General features: G+C 32.6%; 1 protein-coding gene across 4 annotated transcripts in view; it reads right to left on the bottom strand.

The window, feature by feature from the left end:
• The window catches only part of Dpy19l1 (dpy-19 like C-mannosyltransferase 1), a 94,990-nt gene that overhangs the window by 28,605 nt on the left and 51,412 nt on the right, over positions 1–14,973 (bottom strand). For all 4 annotated transcript variants that reach the window (XM_040291838.2, XM_040291839.2, XM_078039862.1 and 1 more), the window contains 3 exons: positions 11,430–11,529; positions 9,190–9,267; positions 371–457 (listed from right to left, as the gene is read on the bottom strand). In XM_040291838.2, coding sequence (XP_040147772.2) covers positions 371–457; positions 9,190–9,267; positions 11,430–11,529 — 265 coding nt within the window. The remainder of the gene's footprint in view (positions 1–370; positions 458–9,189; positions 9,268–11,429; positions 11,530–14,973) is intronic.

Here is a 14,973-nt window from a genome sequence, read left to right as displayed (position 1 = left end):
TTGTTAATGGGTTCTAGAAATCAAGAAAACCAACATAATCTAGAGTAATTTAAATGATTACTCAAAAAGTAGAACACATTCCAATTAAGACAATGCAATATGCTTTTGTCTTCAAGAAACTGGCCTATACTAAAATGCATATATTTTAGATATAAGGAATAACTTAGGTTTGCAAAACACTGTAATAGTGAAACCCAATGGGAAAAAAAGTCACAACTACCTCTGGAAGAGATAACTTCTTATTTAGAATGAAACTGAAAAAAAAGAAAGAAAAAAAGAAAAGAAAAACAAACTTGTACCCTCATGGATCCCAAGCCAGTGATAAAGAAACTGATGCCACTAAATTAAAAAACAGCCAAGGAACACTTACCCAAATAATTACCAAAGAGGAAGCGTAATAGGATGTTAACAACATTGAGTTCCCAAACATCAAAACAAAACAAAGTGCAAGAGAAATCTGGAAAAATCCAAAAAAAGAAATAATTAATTCAGAGAATCACTGATTCTTCATTGTGAAAACTGCATATGCCCATGATAAGCAAAATTCAAACCGGAATATATAATAAAAAGAGCACATCACACTGTGCACAATGGTTTTCATGCATTTTTCTGGCACTGAAATGAATAAATTCTATTTTACATTTTGTTTAAAAGCCACAAATGAGAATCTATTCATAAGGTAACTATGTTTTGCTTTTACTCTTACTATGTTTCAGAGAGTTTTACACATTAATCCAAGCCAATCTAGTTTATTCTGTTTAAGAATTGAGGAAAGAGCCAAGTGTGATGGCACATGCCTATAATACCAGTGACAGGAGGCTAAGGCAGAAGGATTGCAAGTTCAAGGTCAGTCTCAGCAATTTAGCAAAGCTCTAAGCAACTTATTAAGAACCTGTCTCAATAGTAAAATAAATTACAAATAAATAAATAAATAAATAAAAAGGTCCGGGGAAGTGACTCAATGATTAAGCTCTCCTAGGTTCAATCCCTGGCACAAAAATAAATAAGTAAATAAAATTTTAGAAAATTTTGTGTTCACTTTATAGATGTCCCACAATTTATTTAACTGGTCCTCTGATTATTGGCTTTCAGTTCTATTTCGTTTGTTTTTCCTATTACAAACATGCTATGATAAACATCTTTGAGAACACATTTTATGTGCAAAATACATTTGTAGACAAATGGATCAAGGATACACAAATCTGAAAAACAATACTGACAAATTGCTTTATCAAATGATTGTACCAATTTACAGCCCCATTAAGAGGATAAGAGATTTCCTGTAGATACATGCTCTGGCTCACATTATCTTATTTTGTCTTATTTAAAAAAAAAAAAAACTTTCCAACCTTATAAGGTAAAAAAGTTATTTCATTGTTTCATTTTCCTTTTTTAATGCTTTTGTGTGTGTGTGAGGGGTGGGTTACTGAGAATGAACACTTTACGTTTTAACACTGAAAGACATCCTTGGCCCTTTTCAATTTTTTCTTCTCCTAAAATTTTAAGACAGGTACTCATTGGGTTTCTGAGGCTCTTGGTTAAGTTGCTGAGGCTGGCCTTGAACTTGGAATTTTCTTGCCTCAGCCTCCTGAGTTGCTGGGATTATAGGTGTGCACCATTGTGCTGGCTTTCTCATTCTTGAAATAGTAGAAAAGATACAGTATCTTGTTCCTTATTCCCTGTTTATGTTGTTTTATGTGTGTGTGTTTGAATTGCTTATTCCTAGTGCAAGTGTTTCTCCAATCAACTTGCAAAGTTTAGGAAAATAATATACACTTATGGCCAAGAATCAAGCAAAACAATGCCAATAAAATATGATAGTACTGAAAAAGGAAGCTCTAAATGTCTCAAGAAATATTGGGGTTGAAGTTAGTAAAATATACACTAACTTACTTTAAAAAAAAACTGAAAATTATCTTAACCATTCAATGATCAGAATTGGCATATAGGCTTTTACTGAGATAAATGTCTCAGAGTCATTAAATATGAAAAACATAATTCTGGCTTTGTTTTCAAAATTATGAAAATTAAATCACATGATCTCAATTTCAATCACCAGTTGGAGCCTCCAGATGTAAAGCACCAAGTGCTTCAGGACCTGGACTAGAAAGTAAGAAGATCAGAAGGAAGGAGTTGAATAGGGAGTATTGAAAGGGGAGAATGCTAATAACAGAGGAAAGAGCTCAGAATTGAAAAACAAGCTTTAAACAATTTGTTTTCCTAATTTCTCTTAGCAGTGTTTTGTTGCTTTGATTGTATGGTCAGGATTCTAACAGTAGCATTGGAGAGAAGTGATTATACTCTGGACATATTTGGAAGCTAGAACTAATAGTTGGATGTAGGATGTACAGGAAGAGGAGAAAAGGAGAAAAGCTTTTGGCTTGAGCAAATAGAGGTGAAATTTTGTCCATAAAAAGAGGGAAAATATTTTGCGAGAAATAGAGCTTATCAGAAAAACAAAACAAAAAAAATCTCAGAGGATTGGTGTAGGCAGGTATTATGTGTAAGGTGTAAACCGATTTTTGTGTATCAACTTTGTATCCTGATTCTTTGCCAAATCAAGGTATAAAAAGAAACAGAAGGCATTAAAATTGGAATGAAAGTAGTAAAATGATCTTTATTTACAAATAACTGTATTTAATATGGAAAGAATTCTAAAGGCTGCACAAAAATATTGTTAAAAATTCAGCAAAGTATCAGGGTACAAAGTCAACACACAAAAATCAGTTGAATTTCTGTACACTAACATTGAACAATCTGAAAAGAAAATTTAGAAAATAATTATTTTATAAAAATGCTGTCAAAAAGAATAAGATACTCAGTAATTAACTTGACTTAGGAGGTACAAGATTCATAAAATGAAAGGTATCAAACAATGCTGAAATAAATTCAGAAGACAGAAATAATGGAAAGACATCCTATGTTCATGGATTAGAAGACAGTATTATTAAAATGTTGGGAGAAAATATTTGCAATTATATATATGATGAAGGTTAATATCCAGAAAATGAAACAAACACACATACACACACACACAGACACACACACAAAAATCTATTCAAAAACAAGCAAAGGACAGAAAAATGTATAAGTTACCAAGAAGCCCATAAAAAAGTTGCTCAATATAACTAATTATCAGGAAAATGTAAACCAAAACCAAAATCAGAGTAATGCATATAAGAAGCTTACTGAGAACAAATAAAAACACTAGCCAACCAACAATTCTTTTTATATCTGACAGAGAAGTGAGATCACAGGGCAAATGAAGGCCAAAAGGGGAGAGACAGACAGGTAAATACAGAAAATCACAAAAAATCACAGTGGAGCAGGAAACCATGAATAGACCTCTTTTGGGAACCAGTGCAGAGGCAGGAAAACCCAAAAGATAATCGATGAGTGCTGGAGGCTCAGTATGGACAACTTTGCAAGTTAAAAGCTCTAGTGAACCTAGTCATGGGGAGGGCCTACAGTTCTGTTTTATTTCCAAGAGCTCTACTGCTTCTTCACAATGACTATCAGAGGAAAATCCCTTTGTGTTTATGAGAGAGGAAACAGGAAAAGTTCCACTTTGAGCATTTCATTCATAGAAAGAAACTAAAACAATTCTCTCCACTCACTTCCAGAAGCAGAGGAAATATTTCCTAACTCATTTTATGACGCCAATATTACTCTGAAACTAAATCAGAAAATAACATTACAAGAAAACTATAGGCCAGTATCTCATGAACACAGATGCAAAAACTTCAACAAAATATAAGCAAATTGAATCAAACAATGCACATAAAGAATCATACAACATAACCAAATAAAATGTATCCCAGGTATACAAGGATGGTTCAACATTCAAAGACCAATTAACATACTACTTTATATCCATCAATGGGTTTAAGAAGAAAAATTACATGACCAATCAATGCATGCAAAAAAAATTATCTGACAAACTTCAATACCCATTTATCATAAAAACTCAGTAAACCAGGAATAGAAGGAAACTTCCTCAACTTAACAAAGAAAATTAAAAGAATTACAGCTAGCACATACTTAATGGTGAAACTGAAAGCTTTCCTACCAAGATCAGGAATAAGGCAGAGAGGTTCCTACCCACTACTGCTTTTCAATATCATACTAAAAACCCAAGATAATTCAGTAAGAAAAGGAATAAAAGGTATAAAACTTGGGAAGAAATAAAATTGTATTTGCAGATGACAGGATTATTCAACATAAACAACAAAATCAATATTCAAAAGAATCAACAATGAACTACTAGAACAAGTAAGGGAATAATGCAAGGTTGCAGGACACAGGTTATTGTACAAAAGTCAACTGTTTTCCATATGCCAGCAATGAACAAAGTAGAATTTGAAATTAATAACACAAAAAGTTAAAAAGTGTAAATATCCAACAAAATATGCAAAAAAACTGTACAAGGAAAACTATAGAACACTGATGAAAAATATCAAATTGAAGTTAAGTAGATGCAAAGATATTTCATATTTATTGACAGGAAGACACAATATTGTCAAGATGTCAGTTCTATCCAACTTGAGCTATATATTCAACAGAAGCATAGTCATTATTGTAGCAAGTTATTTTACAAATATTAACAAACTGATTCTAAAGATATATGGTTATGCAAAAAAACTCAGAAGAACCAACACAATATATAGAAAAATTATATATATTTATAAAACTCAGAAGACTGACAGTACTTGATTAAGCTTACTATAAAGCTAGACAGTGTTAGTGTCAGATTGGTGAAAGAACAGACAAAGGAATGACTAGACAAACAGACATCAATAGAACAAAGTATACAGTCTAGAAAAAGACTCACATGAATAAGTTAACAGATCTTTGACAAAGGAGTGAAGATAATACAATGGAGCAAAAACAGTATTTTCAACACATAGTGCTGGAACAAGCAGATATCTACATACCAACTATATATCTATCTAGAAATAGGCCTTAAACCCTTCACAAAAAATAATTCAAAATGAACCACAGATCTAAATGTACATCACAAAACCATAAAACTCCTAGAGTTAACAGAGAAAGAAACCTAGATGACCTTAGATACAGTTATGAATTTTTAGATATAATATCAAAAATATATTCCAAAAAATAAATAATTAATGAAATTAACTGCATTAAAATAAAAAATTCTTACTCTGAGAAAGTCAATGTAAAGAGAATGAGAAGATAAGCCATAAAATGGAAGATAATATTCGAAAGAGACATATCTGATAAAAGACTGTTAACCAAAATATACAAAGAATTCTTAAAACTCAACAATAATAAACAACCCAATAAAAAAATGGCCAAAGACCTTAACAGATACCACACCAAATAAGATACAGAAATGGAAAATAAGCATATAAAAAAATGTTCATCCAAACTGAAACAACAATAAGATACCATATACATCTATTAGAATGGCTCAAATCCAAATTCTAACACCACCAAATACTTGCAAGGATGTGGAGCAATAGGAATTCTCACTTGTTGATAGTGACAATGTAAAATGGTATGGCTATATTGGAAGACAGTTGGGCAATTTCCTAAAAAACTAAATATACTCTTAACAAACAATCCAACAGTTACTTTCTTTGGCATCTACCCAAGTGAATTATAACTCTATGTCTACATAAAAACCTGCAGGCAAATGTTTACTAAAGCTTTATTCATAACTGCCAAAACATAGGATTAACCAAAATGTCCTTCAGGAGGAGAATGGATAAACAGTGATGCATCCACATAATCAAAATGCTATTCAGCACCATGAAGAAATGAGCTATCAAAACTTGGAGGAAACTTAACTGCATTTTACTAAGTGAAAGAAGCCAATCTGAAAATCTATACACTGTGTGATTCTGAATATATGGCATTATGCAAAAAGAAAAACTAAGGAGACAATAAAGAGATCAGTGGTTACTAGGAGTAGGGGGTGAGAATAAAGTGAATAGGTAGAGCACAGAGGATTTCTAGGGCTATAAAACTATCTGTACAAAACAATAAGGGCTGGAAAGATGGGAGAATAAGGAGTTGTTGTTTAATGGGTACAGAGTTTCAGTTCTGCAAGATGAAAAGATTTAAAGATACAGACTGGTGATACTTGCAAAAATACATGAATGTACTTACTTCTTCTGAACTATATACCTGAAAGTGCTTAAGATGGTAAATTCTGTTACATATATTTTATCACAATTTTTTAAAGTAAAAATAATTCTTTTGTGGGCAATCTATATTTTTATAGCTATAGTAAATTGACAATTCCACTGCCACAAATAAAAAATAAAAAATTAATTAAAAATTTTTAACAATACATAAAATGAATTGCTTTATGTAACACCTTCTATTAAATTCCTAAATGTATTTTTAATGATGTTTGGTACTATGAATCAAATTTTTAACTAATTTTCAAGTTGTTCAATGCTAATATGAAAATAGAATTGATGTTTGCATATTGATCCTATATCCTGAGTTAGGTTAAACTCATTGGTTTTAGTAACTCTGTTATAGATTCCTTGGAATTGTCTACATACATTCCATGTCATATGCAAATAAATATATTACTATTATTATTAAAAAATAAAGAAAAGAAATTGACAAACTATAAAGTAATAGTGAAGACAGAGAAGTAAATCACATAACTATATATTATTTACCTAAGAAGGTTCACCTACAAATTAAATCTGTATAAGTTCAGTAATTTGATAACTACAACTTTGAGTCAAAGCACTCAGCTATAGTTGCCTATGTGACTACATGATTGTGCAACTCTCAACATTTACCATTTATTCTGATTTGAAAAAAAAATGTATTAATTGGTTTGGAAAAATAATTAGCCAAATATATATAAAAGTTTACTGTTGGATCCATTCACCAAAAGAGATGTAAAAATCCTATAGAACAAATCAAATTCAACAATATATATAAAAAAAAGTATCTAGCCCAGAAAAGAAAAAGTTTTTTTTGTTTTGTTTTGTTTTTAAATGTTAGAAAAATCAGTTAATGTGCCTGGCACAGTGGCTCACACATGTAATCCCAGTGACTCAGGAGGCTGAGACAGGAGGATCTCGAGTTCAAACCCAGCCTCAGAACTTAGGGAGGCCTTAAGCAACTCTGTGAGAACCAGTCTCTAATAAAATATTAAAAGGGTTGAGGATGTGGCTTAGTGGTTAAGTGTTCCTGAGTTCAATACCTACAAAATAAGAGAAAAAGAAAGAAAAGAAAAGAAAATCAGTCATGGCATATTTGCCATAGTAGCAGATTAAGGAGGGAAAAACAGGATCATCTAAGTAGATGCAGATTTCATGAAACTTCATATTTACTAAGTACATTTTAAAGTGTTCAAAGCATGATGAGGACAAGATAAAAGGAGAAGCTGGTCCAAACAGTTGGACAAATTCGGAACAATGTGAGCATCAACATAAAAGCAACAATAATGGATTATACTGCCCTGAATAAAATAGATAGCATTTTCTCTTGAATATAAGAGAAAAACTGATAGAAGGTTTGAATGGGAATATCATAAAAATGGAAACACAAAGGTCCATAAACATAAGATGTTCAGCTTTACTGAGAGAAAATGTAAATTAAGGTCACTAGATACCATTTTATACCAACCAGACTGAACAAAAAAAAAAAAATTTAAATGTAGAATAATATGAGCTGTTATACACTGCTATTTGAAGTAGTTTGATCATTTTAGAAAAATCATTTGGTATTTATGGAGTTGAACATGTGCATAATTTACCACCTAGCAAGTCTAGTACAGGGTAAATATTCCAGAGGAACTTTTTAATATATATGCCTCAGGAGATAAGAATAAGAATACAATGTTATTCATAAATGAAAAAAGAAGTACAGGTGGTAGAGAGGAAAGAATCTAAATATCCTTCTGTAAGAAAATGGATAAATTGTACTTTATTCATACAATGGAAAACGTAAAGCAGTGAAAATATCTGAACATCAATATAAATCTCAGAAATTTGAGTAAAAACATGATTCTCAAAAGAAAAGCATTTATACAAACCAAACCCATGGTAATATTTAATAATAAAAATATATATTATTTGGGAATACATACAGAGTGTATTTTACATAGAGTGAAGTTTAACAGGAAAGCAAGCTTATAACAATTTAAAGAGTGAGTACATTTACCTCTCAGAGAGGTGAAAGATATTTATAGGTCACATAGGACTTCACAGTAATGACAAGGTTCTATTTTTCATTTGGAGGACAATCTCATAGTTGTTAATTTTGTAAATGTGTTCATAATCATAACTTCCCTACACTTAAATGTCCTTTTATGTTTATCAACTACTATAGAGAATAAAAAGCAATAATGGCATACTACAATAACATAAAGATCATCAGGAAGCACCATATATATATATATATATATATATATATATATATATATATATATATATACACATATACATATATATAAATTAATAATAGAGACAAATGTTTTTAAAAGATAATTCATCAACATCAACTCATCAGTCTTGGGACCTTTGCTCTGGTTGCTCCACCAACCTAGAACATTCTTCTCTGTGGTATCTATTAGCTACCTCCCTATCCTCCTTCCAATCCTTGCTCAGTTTCCTTCTTCTTAACGTGATGCAACCTGACCACTTTACTTGATACCTGGATCTTATATCCTGTGATCCTGGCACTACCGATCTGCCCTATCCTGATTTGTTTTCTCTTTAATCCTTATCATCCTCCAATATGCTAATTTACCCTTTTAGCACACTCATTATTTATTCTGTCTTCTCTCCTTCTTCACACTACTAGAAGACCAGTCACATGAATGCTAGAGCCCCTAGTTCTAGTCACCCACCTGTCCAACATGCTTAGTGGTAGATGCCCAGTGAATGAATACTTCATTTTACCAGACAGCTCTCCACAGATAATATACTACTGTTGCATATTTCTTTCATGAATTGCTTTTATTGATAAAGTATAAATTAGATACATCCTCAAACAGATACTATGGCCAAAATTAAAACTCTCTGGGTGGCCTATGTAAAATGAGGTCTGTCAACTATATTACAGTGTTGGAACAACCCTTATCTTAGTTATAGAGTCATTTTACAACTAGTTTCAACAATAAGCAAATTAAATATTAGTCAGAAGTTCATCTTAAGATCAAACAAAACAAAAACAATTAAAATTCATTACCATGTGTATATAAATGATCTTCCGTAATTTATATATATCAATATATCCCACAACATATACTGCAAATAATGATGCAATCTGAAATTTAAAAAGAAACTAAGTTAAAAATAAAAATAATATACATATAAAATAAATAAGTATAAAAATGCAGGAAAATAATTTTGTTGCCTTAAATTTATTTATAGTTACACAGAAAGTGAGATTATGATTTTCCTTTATCTCCCAATTTATTATTGAGTATGGTCAATATATTAACTTGGCAAATTGTGCTTGATTTTCTTCTGTCATACACAGCTCACATAAATTATTTACTTTGTGGATCATCCAAAAACAACACTCATTTTTATATCAGGTTGATTATCATTAACATGTATAATTAAAGTACTCTGATCCATAAAAAATATGAAAATGTAATTATAACATATCCATTAATACATAATTGGGGAAGGTACATTAAGACTCAAAAATAAGCAATACATGTTTATGTAAAAATAATGATTTCTGATTTTTGTCACTCTTCACAAGTATCTCCGTTAGTGTTGTATTTCATTAGTATAAATATTCAAATATTAGTTATAATGAAATTTAGTAAATTTCAAATTAAAAGGAGTACTTTCACTACAAAGGTACTTTTAACTTTCCAATTTGAAGAAAATTGTACATTATTAATCAAGAATTCTATTAGAATTATTTAGATGGATTGATTAAATGATGACACTGTATCTCTTATAAAGAGGTCTTACGTCAGACAATGCCTCTCCACCCTTCTTCATGGAGAAAGCCTTTCAAATTAAATCCCATGCCTCTCCTACCACACATACATGCAAATTGAAACAGCTAAATATTTAAACATATAACTTAAATTACAATCTTTAAGGATTTTATCTCCAAATAATCTACAACAAACGTTCCTATTAGTAAAAACAAACAAAATAACCACCACCACCAAACCAAGATCCAAACCAAGATGTCTCTTCTTTTAGTTACCCATGGGGAAACCATACTGCTTAAAAGTGACTAACAACACACACTCCCTCACAGTTGTTATTCATATTATTTTACTTCATATAATAATAACTATAGGGGAGTGTGTGTTGTTATTCAACATAAGAACCACAGAGGCATGTCAACTCCCCCCACCACACACACACACACACACACACACACACACACACACACAAAAGGAAGGCCATCTTCACTAACTGAAAGCAATGGGGAAAGTAAGATCCTTTTTTCCTCCAAAGGCTAAGCAATATATAGAACACCTCCATGGTAGAATCTTAAAGAGATGATCTCAGGGATAATTTAAATAAAAACACTAATGTAAAATGTCATCAAACCAAAGAAGGTAAAGGAGTCTAAAAGATAAGATCAAAGGAAGAAGTAAGTACAAATCAGGTATATTAAAAAAAAAAAAAAGATGAACGAATCTGGCTAAGTACTGGGTACTTTGTTGAGTCTTAATATATTACCCTCATCTGATCCTAACCACAACCCAATAAAGTGGGTTCTTTTATTTTCTCTATTTTAGAAATGAGAAAATTGAAACTAAGAAAAGTTAAGTTTTTTCTCAAAGTCAAGCAGCTAATGAATAGAATTAGGACTCATATCTAGGTCTGACTTCAGTACTGAAGCAACACATTCCAAAGAATATTAGAAAGCAATTCATCTACTGCTTTATACAAATATGGCTAGCATAATAATAAATAAGTAGGAAACGGGAGGAAAATGAATACATAATAGCTACCTTGTTTTATATGTCAATATTTGAAAAGAAGGAATGAATACATGAAAAGGTGATAAACTGCAAATTGGGAGGGGAAATTATAAAATATGAACTTCATTAGCTATTTATCCTTTTATCCGATGTAGTTATCCTACATGTAAAAAATATGGCACTATGAATAAAAGTAACACATTTTACTTAAGAGAAATACTATAGTTATTTAAAAGAAATAATTAAAATTATAATATTAGTTCTCTTTTAAACCCATAAATATTGAGTAACAAAGATAAGCCGTTTATAAAATGGATTCATAAATGCATTTTTCTAGTAAATAAATAATACTCATTAATAAACAAATCTTGCACATTTCCTTACTCTGAACTTTCTTTAAAACCATTAAATGAACATTTTAGGACTTAGAATCATATAGGAGCTCAGTTATAATGTTATACAAATGAGTTCACTTAATCAAATGCTCTAAGCTTAAATCACTTTAAAAATATAATCACCTTACCTGAGTAAGAAGTACAAACTGAGCAAACTGCCATGGAAGCATGAAAAATATATTGGAAATGCAGAGCGCAATCAAGCTTCCTCTATAAAGTTTTGTAGCCCTTGAAAAGGTAAAATAAATATCAGTAAGTTTAACAACAAAAGAGTCTAGCATGGCTTCCAACCACCGCAAATTAGAATCTCTAACATGACGTGTTATAACACAAACTGAATATAAAATGAACCAATGGGTTAGAAATTATATCTCCTGACACCCAATTACAACAATTTTCTGTAAAAAGTAAATGTCCATTTATTACTGTAAAAACACAAAACCCTGTCATGGAACTGCCCAGGTTAGTATAGAAACTGAATTTTTTTTCCAAACTTTTTTCCAACACTTAAATGTTGATTCAATAGATTCATCAGTTGGAGAGAGAGATGATATCTATGAAACAAATGACAAAAAGTGGAATATTCTAAATGCTATATTATATATATATATATTATATATATACACACACACACAAATGTTGAAAGAATTCAGAATCAGAGCTGAGCAGCTGAGAAGATTTTGTGAGGATGTAGTATAAAAGTTGGTCTTGTACTAGTAGAACATAGAAAGAAAACTAGAAATGAAGGCAAAAGTGGGGCAGGGGAGGGCACTTCTGGAGCCTTCTTTAGAAGATTCACATTGATACTGACTTGTGATTTAGGAGAATTTGGGGAGGGTGAGGTGATTCATCTTTTTTCCTAAATCTGAGCCAGTGCAAAGCCCCTAAATATACCCAACATTCTTTACAGAAGTAGGGTGTGCACATGAACATACCAAGGGTAAGCAGCTTGGACAGAAGAAAGCAAACCTTCTTGGGTTACAACCCCCTAGTGCACTGAGCATCACCATAGAATGCCTTTCTTCACTTCTTCAAATAGCCCTTCCTCAAAGGACATTCCTCTCTGCTCTTCTAACTCAACTGAAGTTATTTTTAAACTCCAGGTAACCTAAATGAATCACAAAATCAACTAGATAAAACCCAGCTTTTTTTTTTTTTAATGTAGACATTTAGAGGAAAACAGAATAGATAAGACTGCATCCTACCCAAAAAGTTTTGAAAGTTTCTTAGATAGAAATTTCTTTACATTTCTCTACAGCTTTTTAAAATTTTTCCCCATGATGTTTGTCATGGAACGCAGGGCCTTGCACATCCGGACAAGCACTCTATAACTAAGCTACACCCCTGACCCCTCACTATTGCTTCTGGATACTAAACAGTATTTCCATTTTATGGGTAACAATAGACATTAAAGATATCCAAGTAGAATTTAATACTAATCTGGCAGTTGGTACAGAATGCACTGGAGGGGGATAAGAACAAATAGAAACCAATGGAATTCTAACTGGTGATGTATGATCAATACACCACTGACCCAAGACAAGAGAAATGAAAACAAATATTGCCAAGAATAATGAAGGAAAAACTAAGACTGTGCTGTTATTAGGTGGCTGATAAAAAAATCCAAATTTCTAAAAATACTTAAAAATTCAAACCTGAACAAAATTAATTTGTTAAAATATGCAGCTAACCTTACTAATAATTGATTACCAGCATTTAGGAATAGTTTCTTTTCCAGTTTTATCACAGTTCCCTCTGCACTGCAGTATATTTCAACACAGCTCAGCTGCTTCTTGCTCACCCAAGCCACTCACCCAACCTCCCTCTCATATTATCAGAGTTTTTACTAAAGATAGAAAGCAAGAAAACTAGAGGAAACAACTATCCTTCCAAAGAGGAAAAGAATCAATAATAAAGATGAAATACCAGAAGATGTGGACAATCAGTAGAGATGAAGTCATTATTCCTCAAAAGAAAGACAAGAAGTCTGCCAAGGATCCAGAAAAGAGGATGTGGTTTCCCAGCTGTCAAGACTGCACTTCCCAAAGTGCAACTGTCACTTCAGGAAAATAAAAGTAGAGCCAGTCCACTTCCAGCAACTAGTCACACCAGCCATGCTAGGTAAGTAGGGAGTCATGCCAACAAGAAGAAAAGAAACAAGGAAAGTTGCCCCCTTAACTGAGAGCTGCCAATCAAGGTGTTAAGGAGGATCAAGATGATGATGAACCAGCACTGGCAAAAGCAGAATAATGAGGAATATGAAAAGGAAGATATCAACCAAGATAAAAACAGAGTATGAAGATTTCTTATGATTTATTTGGAAGACTAAAGGAAGAGCTTGAAACAGAAGTCCTTGGAGAACAAATCAAGAGAAGAATCCAACATTAAGCAGCCCCTGAATGCATGAAACAGCAATTGGAGCAACCTCACTTGTGGTAGGTAAAATAATGGCTTCCAGAGATGACCTCATCCTAATTCCTGGAACCTGCGCATGTCACTTGACATGACATAGGAGAACTAAGGTGGCAAATGAAATTAAGATTTATAATCACCTGACGTAAAGAGAGAGAAATTATCCTGGATTATCCAGGAAGGCCCAATGTAATTACAAGGGTTTTGATTGGTTTGTTTTGTTTGGCAATACTGGGGACTGAACCTAGCAGTCTGCCATTGAGTTACCTCTGGCAGAGGTACTAGAAGGCAGACAGAGGAAACGTCTTCAGTACTATGGATTTTCAAGTTACACTTTTAAAGTATTTTATTTTGAGAGAGTCTCACTAAATTGCCCAAGCTGGGCTCAATTTTTTGATTCTTCTGCATTAGATTCTTCAGACGTTCAAGCTGAGATTACGGGCTAGTAGCTAGGATTACAAGCATGTGTCACCATGCCCAGATCAAAGGGTTCTTAAAAGTAAGAAAAGCAGCAGCAGAGAACGTTGGAGTGAACTGACAGAAGAAGAATTCAATCCTCCATTGGTGGCTTTGATGATGGAAGTGACCCTGACCCAAGAAATTCAGGTAGCCTATAGAAGCTTGAAAAGGCAAGTAGTAAATGACTCCCCCGGACCCCACCCCAGGATGCACTCCAGGAGGAGAGCATCCCTGCCAACACCTTGAGGTTTAGGACCTCTGACTTATAAAACTACAAAGTAATAAATCAAAGTTTGTGGCAATTTGTTATCACAGCAACAAGAAACTAAGACAACCAACTAAGACAGTACAGATGGACTCAGCAAATGAAGCAGCACCATTCAAGCTCCACAGGTTACATCAGATTAGAGAGTAAACAGGAGAAGAATCGAAGGTTTGCCTTCACTGGATTTAAAACAGGAGCAGAGGCAGAAGAAAAACTGGACTGAGACAGTAATGGGCAAACCAGTGTGTTCACCACAGGGAAAAAAGCTAAGATCAAGAACATGGATGTGGAAAAATGCTTCAGTAATGGTCACTCACTCTCCTACAACACAACATTTCTTCCTGAAGAGAGACTATGTCTCAAGGTGCCCCAAAACCAACAGGGCAGAGCTAAAGGTTATTACTTCATAAACATTTACTTTATTTGAAGTAAATAAAGAAGCTTAAAATCCAATAATAAAAGAGGATTTAAGAGACAGCAATAAAGCTAGAGTTGCAGACTTAAAAAGCTGATAATACAAAAATCATCTCCCCATC

Source organism: Ictidomys tridecemlineatus, chromosome 2 (assembly GCF_052094955.1).
Source record: "Ictidomys tridecemlineatus isolate mIctTri1 chromosome 2, mIctTri1.hap1, whole genome shotgun sequence".
Lineage (NCBI taxonomy): Eukaryota > Metazoa > Chordata > Mammalia > Rodentia > Sciuridae > Ictidomys > Ictidomys tridecemlineatus.
Note: the sequence above shows the minus strand (reverse complement) of the source record. Positions and strands in the feature narration are given on the sequence as shown.